This window comes from Papilio machaon, chromosome 1 (assembly GCF_912999745.1).
Source record: "Papilio machaon chromosome 1, ilPapMach1.1, whole genome shotgun sequence".
In the NCBI taxonomy this organism is placed as follows: domain Eukaryota; kingdom Metazoa; phylum Arthropoda; class Insecta; order Lepidoptera; family Papilionidae; genus Papilio; species Papilio machaon.
Window position 1 is genome coordinate 7,503,808 of NC_059986.1, and position 9,470 is coordinate 7,513,277.

Genomic DNA, 9,470 nt, shown 5'->3' on the forward strand with positions numbered 1-9,470 from the left:
GCCAAAACTTCTTTTTTTTATGAATATAAAAAATAAAATAACATTATTTTTACTTTACAACATTTACTACTTGCACATTGTGCACAATTACTCACAAGTCACCTTACACAGTGCTACATCTTATGATATTACCAGTTGATCAATATTTTACATGTACATTGTAAATTTGCTTATACATAATTTTCTAAAAGGTGGCAAATAGATGATAAATGAAACAGCCTTTTATGTTTATGTACAAAATATAAGTAATGACTAAATACTTTTAAAAGTATTTATCATTTAGGTATTATAATAAAAAGAAGTGAAAAATGTCATAAATTTAAACAACTATTACAATGTTGAGAAAATGTACATTAATGAATAAAGTGCAAAGACACTGAACTGGTGGAAGATTGATAACAAAAGATTGCACTTTTGCTAGGCTTATCCTACAGAGTAATACTAACTTAACTAAACTACAAGCAAGTGTGAAAACTAATACAATAATTTTTATTAGAATCAGACTTCCAATTTGTATCCTTATCATGGAAGGAACATAATAAATTACAATAATGCTGATCAATTTGTATCCGAAAATTGGCCTATATTAACTAATAGCACACAACATACTTGCAACATTACATCGGGTCATAGTTCATAAAATAAATAAGAATTATGTAAAAACATAAAAATACAATATAAAGTGGAACGTTTTCAGATTTAACAAAATATAAATGAGTATAGCTAATGCTAAATACTAACTTAAAACACATATTCCGAAGTGGCCATGTCAATCGCCCAACGGAACTTATCACGCTGTGTCTTATTGTAAATTTTTTCAATGGGAACACCATGTTTCTTGCACCTGCAAAGTAAAAATATGATAAATATTTAATTCTATCACAGATTTATGGAACAGCGTAAATGAAATATACAAATATAAAAAAATCATCTAAAAATATATAAAATCATCGGAAAATGAAATAAGAAAGTATTTGTAGTAATGTTTCGTTAAGATTATTCAATTTCGATGTTGTTCGTCTAAGTTATAATATTAAATCTTACCAAGCCACCGAAATACGTGGATCCAGATAGTTCAACTTCGAGGTGCCCAAAGCAATAGTTTTATTTTCATCACGATCAGTTTCTTGCAGCTCAAGCTTTTTAAGTTGTTCCTTCAGACGTTCAAGGGCAGTTTTCTTTTTATCAGCAGCAATTTTTTCTTTAACAGAGCCACGTTTCGCTGCCTTTGTAGCTTCTCTTAAATCCTCTTCTGCTTCATCTATCTGATCTCGTTTTGCCTGTATTTTTTCTTTTAGAGCCTCCATTGACTTTGAATGACCTTTAAAAAACAAAATTATTAAACTAAAGACATATTTGGTGATAAAATGCTAATATTATTCTAGCAATCTGTTACTAACAAAATCTTAATCTCGAACCATAAAATAATAAGACATATTTTACTTTTAAAAAGCACTGAAGTGGTCATAAATTTCAATGCAACCCTGTTTGTGATAGTTTACATAAACTGAATCTATTTTAGTACAAAACAAAACCTAAAATTGATTATCATGGACTTTCGTGATATAAATACCTTTTGGCACAGCACGTTGATGGTTACATAGAACAGCAACTGCTCGATTCGCCCGATTGTATGCTAAGATCTTCTCAGGTATTGAGGCATTTGGATCAGTGAGCTCATCTAACTGCCTTTGCAATGTTATAGAAGCATTATAAGTACGGAAAACTTTTGCGGTCAATCCTGGCATCAGATCTTTCAAATGCTCATTTAATGTTTGGGTATTTAGTCGGTCAAACAAATCATCACTATCCTTTTTGTTTTCCATAAAGAGTTCGAGATTCTTAAACACTCTCTTCTCAACCGGTACTTCATTATAATATCTAATAGAATCTTTACCGAGAAAATCAAATACAACAACATACTCTTTGCCATCTTTTTCTTTGTGTAACTGAATGTGTTCCACTCGCAAAGAACAACAACCTACTGTATCAGCTTGATCATCATCTTTTTCATTACCAGCTCTCAAGGCAAGTCTATCAATGAAGTACAGGGCTACTGCCCGCTGCCTCACGCGCATTTCCTTTGCTTTCCAGTCATTTTTATATGTTTCTCTTATTTTGTCTATACATTTATGTAGCTTTCTAGCCGTTTCATATTTCTGCCAATCTTTTTCGCCTTTTAACTTTGAACTTGGATTTAACATGACATACTTTGTTTGGCCTTGAACATTTTCTGTCCAAGATGCTAACCAAGTAACCGTGTTGTCATGTCTTACTTCTTTCCATTTATGTCCTGGTGGTGGTTTAGGAATCTTACTGTCTTTTGAGCAATTAATCAAGACATCTTCAGGCATAACTCGTCTTTTTAACATGCCCATCTTTGGGTGTTCCCCACGACCTCTGAATAAGCCAGGAGGTTCAATTCTAAAGTTGCCAATTTTTTCTTTATGTCCATCAATTGTACAAAAGCCATATTCTTTTTGTATTTCTTCATTTTTTGCCTTTATTGCAGCTTTCTCTTCTTTAGTACGGTTTCGATTCTTCTCAGACACACTCAGGAAATATGCATGCATTTCTTTAAAATCACATTTATTGAGATCCTTGATTAACTTAGCTTCTTCATGTGTCATCATTTTACGCCAATCGGCAAAAAAGTTATTATTGAAGGTTGACTTTGTTGTATAGTCGTGATCCAACATTCTTGCATAAAATCCAGCGACCTCTTCTGCATCTTGGGATAATTTGACGATTTTGCCATCATAACGGAACTTAACATTTTCAGGCAACGGTTCATAGTCAGGTGCAAATACGGGTCCTTTATGTTCCAGGAAATTCCACTTTGTTCCATCATCCTTCTTTTCTTCTTCCCACCTATTGAAAGAATATTTCATTATTATATAAATTCAAAGTTAGATGAAACATTTTACTCTATAAAATACATTTACTTGAAAGTTTGAAAAAAATTGACGTTTATCAGTTTTACACGGCTTTGGACCGAAGAACACGTAAAAGATCTTATTCTCAATAACCTCAATCCTAAAGTGACAAACATCTTGTTATGAAACATAACCTAAAACTCGTGTCATGATAAATTTGAAAATAAGCGCCATCTACTGACATTCTTATTTAACATTACGAAAACTATTTGTTGCACTCATATTTTAACTATACCATAAACACATTCTTTTTTTTCATATCAGGTTTCCAAATTAAATTTGAACAGAGCAGAATTTTACATTTCACGCAATTTTTGGGTGTTGCAAACATTTACTGCCATTTGGTGCCATACCAATAACCTATTGCAGTTGTATTTTTTTTCACTTATTTAACCAATTAGATGTAGAATAACTAAAATAATCAAATTATTAATACAAAATTGTATGTCTTACAGTTCTTACTGCATTGTATTATTGAAAACCTACATCTTTTAAATCAAAATCCATACATAGCAGCTATTACATAGTATACATTACCATTGCAGGAAAACTATGGTTCATTCAACATTTACAATATTTCTGGATGGCCTTAATTTAGAACAAGGAATAGTTTTTATTGTTCTTTAAGAATCTAAGTCTAGTCATATTTGTCTGATATTTATATATACTACCATTATAAAACAAGATGTTTCTAAAATGTTAGTTATTGGTTGGTAAAAGGCCATTCATTTTCATATGAAAAAAACTTGGTGGCATAGAAAAGATCATTTACCATTTCCAAACCTCCTGTTCTTCTTCTTGATTTTTTTTGCGCTTTGTAGGACTAGGACCATCATTTGGTTCTGTTTTTACCTTAGTTGATTTTGACTTTTCTGGTTTCTTTTTCTTTTTCTTAGGGATATCGTCTTCGTCTTCATCATCATCATAAGTTGGTTCTAGAAAGTGTCATTACTAGAAATTAGTAAATAAATACAAAACTACTGGCATTTTGACATTTATATATTGGCTTTTAACCCATATGTCAATGCAATCAGTGAAGAAATTACAACTTAATTCTAAAATAACTATAATTGTCATATAATATTGTGTAATATGTATATAATATTTATGTCCAATGTGGAGATTTTCATACAAGGAAAAACATTTTTCAGTCAGTTCTTCAAGTGTCTTAAAATTAATATGCTCTGTTGGCAACTTATAGTAAACAACAATACAAACCCTTTTTCACTTTTTTCTTAGATTTTTTCCGTTGCAGCAATGGAGTATCTTCTTCACTTTCACTGGCCAAACGTTTTTTTGCACCCATCCGTTCCAACTATTTGAAAAGGCAAAAAAACTTTCATTAACAGTCTGTTATCTACTCAAAAACTAAGTAATAATGTCTGTGAATATTTCAATTATCAAATATCCTAACAATAACTGTATATATTATACCATGTCAACGCTGTTTTACTTTGACATTAAGTGAAACTAAATATATACAAGACTTGCTTATGTGACAATTGCTGATTTTTGGTAGTTTCCAGAGTATAACATTTTAATTAAAAATACATTACCAGTGGAGTATCCTCTTCACTTTCTCCTTCAGGCGGCAGCTCAGAAAGAGGTTCATCTTTAAACTGTGACATTGAATAGTCACATGATGAAACAGTTGTATTGCCTGCATTATACCCATCTTCACTTTCTTCTTTTATCTCTCTTTTTATTTCATGGTCATCAATCTATACACACAACATTTTAAACTATATAAAAGTAACTCTTCTAACATAAGCACTAATAATAATGGATCAATAAAATAATTATATCGAAATTGTCTGTTCGTTGTGCTTTAATTACAATAAATCAATTTACCTGCATTGGTTCATCTTTAACAGATTCTTTGTAGTCTAATTCTGATTTTATTTTGTCCTGATGATCGGAACTCCTTTCTTTATCCTTGGACCTATAAATAGAACAAAATATAAGTATTGCTATGTGCAACATCAAAATAAAATAATAAAAATAAAAGTGAAAGCAGTAAAAATAAAAGTCACCTATGCTTGTCTCTAGAACTGGAGTGTTTATCACTACGATGCTTATCATTTCGATGGTGGTCCTTGTCTCGTTCTTTAGATTTGTCCTTATCTTTTGAAGAGGAAGAACTTTTATGTTCCCTATCTCTCTCCTTGTCCTTAGATGATGACTTTTTTTCTCCATCACTACTACTATGCTTGTGTTTGTCATGGTCACTCTTTTCTCTATGTTTCTCTTTGTCACTCCTGTGTTTATCTTTGCTGCTACGATCTTTATCTGAACGATCTTTGCTTTTTTCACTACGTTCTCTTTGGTCACCGCGATCTTTATCTTTACTAGATGATTTGTGAGAGCTGCTATGATTTTTACTACTTGAATGTTTGTCTTTATCCCTATAAAAAAACAAAGGTTAGTACACGTTAAATTTATATTGTAATTATAAATGTAGATGAAAGTAAAATGAGAAAATTCTAGAATATTCACCTGCTTGAACTGCTGCTGTGTTTGGACGAGCTTTTATGATCGCGGTCTTTGTCGCGGTGCTTGTCTTTGCTGGACGACTTGTGACTACTTTTGTGCCTGTCAGAACTGCTGTATCCGTTGTGAACCCCGTTCACGTGTTCATTTTTATTGCCGTTTACTTTTCCCTGTGAAAAGATAAATTGCTATAACAACTAACCTATGAAATTAATTTTTGAAACTTTTAATTTTAGTTAGTCAACGTTTTAATAAGATATAAAACACATTCATACAAGAAGTTACAATTTAAAAAATGCCATCCGACCGACGCTTCTATAAGACTAGAGAATTGTCGTTGACGCCATATTGGGACTTAGAAAATTTTCGCTTCGAATCACTACTGAACATCAGTAAACAAGAAAATTGAGTGATAATTTAAAATAAGATGATATATCAAATGAAAGTACATACAAAATTTAGTTAATACGGATACTTACTGCTTCACAATCATTATCACTGGCTGGATTTTCAACACTCATTTTGCCTACGTATAATTTCCCTTGTGCGAGATTACATGAGGTCGCAGGCCGGTCGAGCGAACGCAAATTCTAAGTGCTGTAATGAGACGAATGCGCATGCGCTATCCGTGGTTATAAACAACTTCAGGTGAGTTGGTTCAATGTTCCCATTTGTACAAATTTCAGATTAATGGTAATGTAATGTTGCTCTATTATAAAATACTTTCACTCGATTTTGATTTTTGTAACATAAGCGAGACGTTAGATTTCTCTACCTTTTCTCGGCAAATTTCATTTGGTATTAGATATAGGGATAAGGCATGAAGCTACTTTATTTTTATCTAAATATTTTAATTTACACGTCAAGTCGTATGGAGAAGTCAAGAATAATACCCCGTTCATGCTAAGCCAGCTCAGTAGACCAGTTGCGCTCGAAATCGGCGCTCACATACAACTGGCCTAATGTGGACACCTATGGAAGCCAATAAGGCAGTCTGACCGATAATAATTGGGATGGCGTTCTACTTTTCAGGCCAGTTCGACCATTTCGTCGCAACTGGCATAGTGTGGATGGTTTGGGGCAGGCCAGTCTAGTTCTGATTAATAAATAACTAAAATTGCTTTTTTTACGAGGTTATAAAATGTTTTTTTTTCGCTAATTTATGCTCCCCCGGATCGCCCGCCTTGAACTGCTTTCACTAATCTAGTTTATAACCCAAGGTATTTGTTTATTATTTAACTCATAATTAATTTCTTTTACAATTTCCTGAAGTGCTAAATTGCAAGCTTGCTATGTAGCGTATTCCATTTTTTTCTCGACGACATTGTCCCTGTAGTTACTTAGCTTACCTCAGACTGGACTGGCGTAATTGGGACATCACCGTCCAAGAAAGGCTAGCGCGACTGGCCTACTGAGCTGGCCTGGTGTGAACGAGGCATAAGCTGTAACCCATGCTGCTTGCTGTTAATCTGTCAACCGGAATTCGATGAGAGATGGGTGACAGGTGTCAGTTCAGTTGTCAGTTGTGCTGTCATTGTGGTGTCAGTTCAGTTCAGTTGTCAGTTGTGTTTGCCACTGTTATAATATTGAATACACTTGATTTGATTGAATACTTATGTTTTATAACGGTTAATAATTAAATTGTTTTGAATTATTTATACCCAAAATTTTGTCAGTGAATTAATTAATAATAAATAAGTAGAGAGGCAACATAATTAAGACTAATTGTATGTTCAAGAAAGTTTAACTTTCAAAAAGGTTACATTCAGTTAACATTTATAAAATAACAGCCTAAAAGGTGTTTAATATGAGTACTTTAGATAATTCCGACACAAAAACTCTTAATGACAAAAACGATGGTAAAGGAGGGACAACCGACGCCGATAGTAGTGAAAATAGTCAGAGTAAAGGGGAACATGCAAGTATAGTTGCTGCTCATTACAACCACATAGAAGAAAAGGGGTTAAGAGAACGGTTTAATTCTCCTATTTTCTATTTGAGAAACTTTAATAATTGGGTCAAAAGTGTATTAATACAGGAGTACATAGATAAAGTGAGGGAAAAAGACTATGGTAAAGCTTTGAAAGTCCTTGATATTTGCTGTGGTAAAGGAGGCGATTTAAGTAAATGGCAAAAAGCTAGAGTAGATCACGTCGTTTTTGCCGACATAGCTGAAGTGTCAGTACAGCAGTGTCAAGCACGCTATGAAGATTTGAAGCGTCGACAAGGCCATTTGTTCTCTGCTGAATTTATTGCTCTCGATTGCACTAAAGCAGCCTTAAGACAAAAGTACAGAGATCCTTCTATAAACTTTGACTTGGTTAGTTGTCAGTTTGGGCTGCATTATAGTTTTGAAAGTTTGGGTCAAGCAAGAAGGATGCTTACAAATATATCAGAATGCCTAAGACCTGGTGGATATTTCTTTGGTACAATACCTAATGCATATGAAATTGTTTCTAGAGCACAAAAATCAATGGATAATATGTTTGAAAATAGAATATACAAAATCAAATTGTTGTTTGACCCAAAAAATGGCTATCCTCTTTTTGGTGCCAAATATGACTTTCATTTAGAAGGAGTAGTGGATTGTCCAGAATTTCTAGTAAATTTCAAGTTATTTGTAAAACTTGCTTCAGAATATGGACTTGAATTAGTATATCAAGCAGGGTTTTCTGATTTTTATAATGATTATTCAGTAAAATACAAACAACTGATACAAAGAATTATGTGTTTTGAAACATATCCACCACCACATGGAAAAGAATTAATAGGCAATGAGGCAGAATATGAACATGCTAAAGTATTTTGGGAAAGTAATAATTATAAGACTGAAGATACTTGCCTTGGTACTATGAGTTCCTGTGAGTGGGAAGTTGCAAGTGAGTCTATAAACACTCATTTTATTTTCAATTTACTCATCTCATCTTTTCATTTTATTTAATGGACATTGTTTGTTTCAGCAATTTACATGGCATTTGCATTTAAGAAATGTAAATCTTCTTGGGATGTCAATGGAAAGGCAACATATATTAGTTCCTCTTCAAATAATGAATCTGGGGGAGAAAAAAGCACTAAATAGTTAAATTGTTTTGTGTTTACATACTCTTTAATTTAATGAGTTTCATATTTGTATGAGTTTGAATCTTTAAATTAAATTATTCCTCTAGTGCAGGTTTAGAGGAGTAATATATAGCAATAATTTATTTTTAGTTACCATTTTAATTTTGATCCAACACTTAAAATGGATGTGGATGTCAGTCCCAATGTAGGTTTTATCTTGAGCAATGGCTCAAAGAATTTTTAAATTTTACATTTAGCTAATTATTAACTTATCGTCATAAGTTATTCCTAAATTTAACTGATTCAAGTTGTTTTTATTACTCTTTCATCTTGTCATCCATAAAAATGCAAGAAATATGTATAAAAATGTTAGTAAATTAATGAATTCAATAATGTAATGTTTCACTTAGCAAACATTTATAATATAATGTACTATATCTAAAAATGTGGTAGCAAATATCTAATACTATAGCAAGTCCCCACAAAATTATTCCTATAGACCTCTAAAAGCCAAGCCCCACATCCTACCAAAATTTTCTATTCTGTCCCTTTATTTCCAGTATCAATATAAATCTCAAGACTGCATTGTGTATAAGAACTTGGGACTAAGGGAAGATAACATTTTATTTAACTTTTTAAACTTAAGTTAATATGTATGTTATTTGTTAAAAAATTCTGTAACAACGAATTTTTTTCTGTTTCAAATATAAATTCTTTGTATATATTTGTAACTTGACAAATACAATACTATATTTTGACAAAGGCATTTCCAATTTAAGTAATATACTTACTCACCAGAATGATATGTGATTCAGTTCTGTATGGAGTAATATAACAACATTAATTAACAATAACAATATGGTGCTACTTGCAGACATTCCAAGAGTTCACTAATTGGGGACCATGGTTATACAATTTACATTGAGATTTTAAGTTTTCCAAGAGCCAGTTTTTATCCATTGTGACATGCATCTGTTTTGGTGT

The 9,470-nt window shown here is 32.2% G+C and overlaps 2 protein-coding genes across 2 annotated transcripts; one reads left to right on the forward strand and one right to left on the reverse strand.

The window, feature by feature from the left end:
* Nucleotides 1-348: 348 nt before the first annotated feature.
* LOC106713308 (DNA topoisomerase I, mitochondrial) lies at nt 349-6,044 on the reverse strand. The gene is made up of 10 exons (XM_014506077.2): nt 5,906-6,044; nt 5,433-5,596; nt 4,970-5,341; nt 4,788-4,878; nt 4,493-4,657; nt 4,155-4,251; nt 3,709-3,871; nt 1,574-2,871; nt 1,045-1,321; nt 349-844 (listed from the first exon to the last, which is right to left on the reverse strand). Exons 1-10 carry the CDS (start codon nt 5,945-5,947, stop codon nt 742-744), a joined length of 2,772 nt encoding a protein of 923 aa, XP_014361563.2. The 5' UTR covers nt 5,948-6,044; the 3' UTR covers nt 349-741.
* An 889-nt stretch (nt 6,045-6,933) lies between these two features.
* LOC106713297 (mRNA cap guanine-N7 methyltransferase) lies at nt 6,934-8,487 on the forward strand (the record flags this gene model as incomplete). The annotated part of the gene is made up of 2 exons (XM_014506066.2): nt 6,934-8,305; nt 8,387-8,487. Coding segments are annotated over exons 1-2 (1,173 nt in total), but the record flags the coding sequence as incomplete, so codon positions are not given.
* Between the last annotated feature and the right edge of the window lie 983 nt (nt 8,488-9,470).

Excerpts from the sequence above, each read along its gene's own strand:
- LOC106713308 (XM_014506077.2), bottom strand. The coding sequence starts at position 5,947 with ATGAGTGTTGAAAATCCAGCCAGTGATAATGATTGTGAAGCA. Across the intron at positions 4,879-4,969 it reads AGTTCTAGAGACAAGCATAG|GTCCAAGGATAAAGAAAGGA; the intron begins GTGACTTTTATT and ends TTCTATTTATAG. Across the intron at positions 1,322-1,573 it reads TCAACGTGCTGTGCCAAAAG|GTCATTCAAAGTCAATGGAG; the intron begins GTATTTATATCA and ends TGTTTTTTAAAG.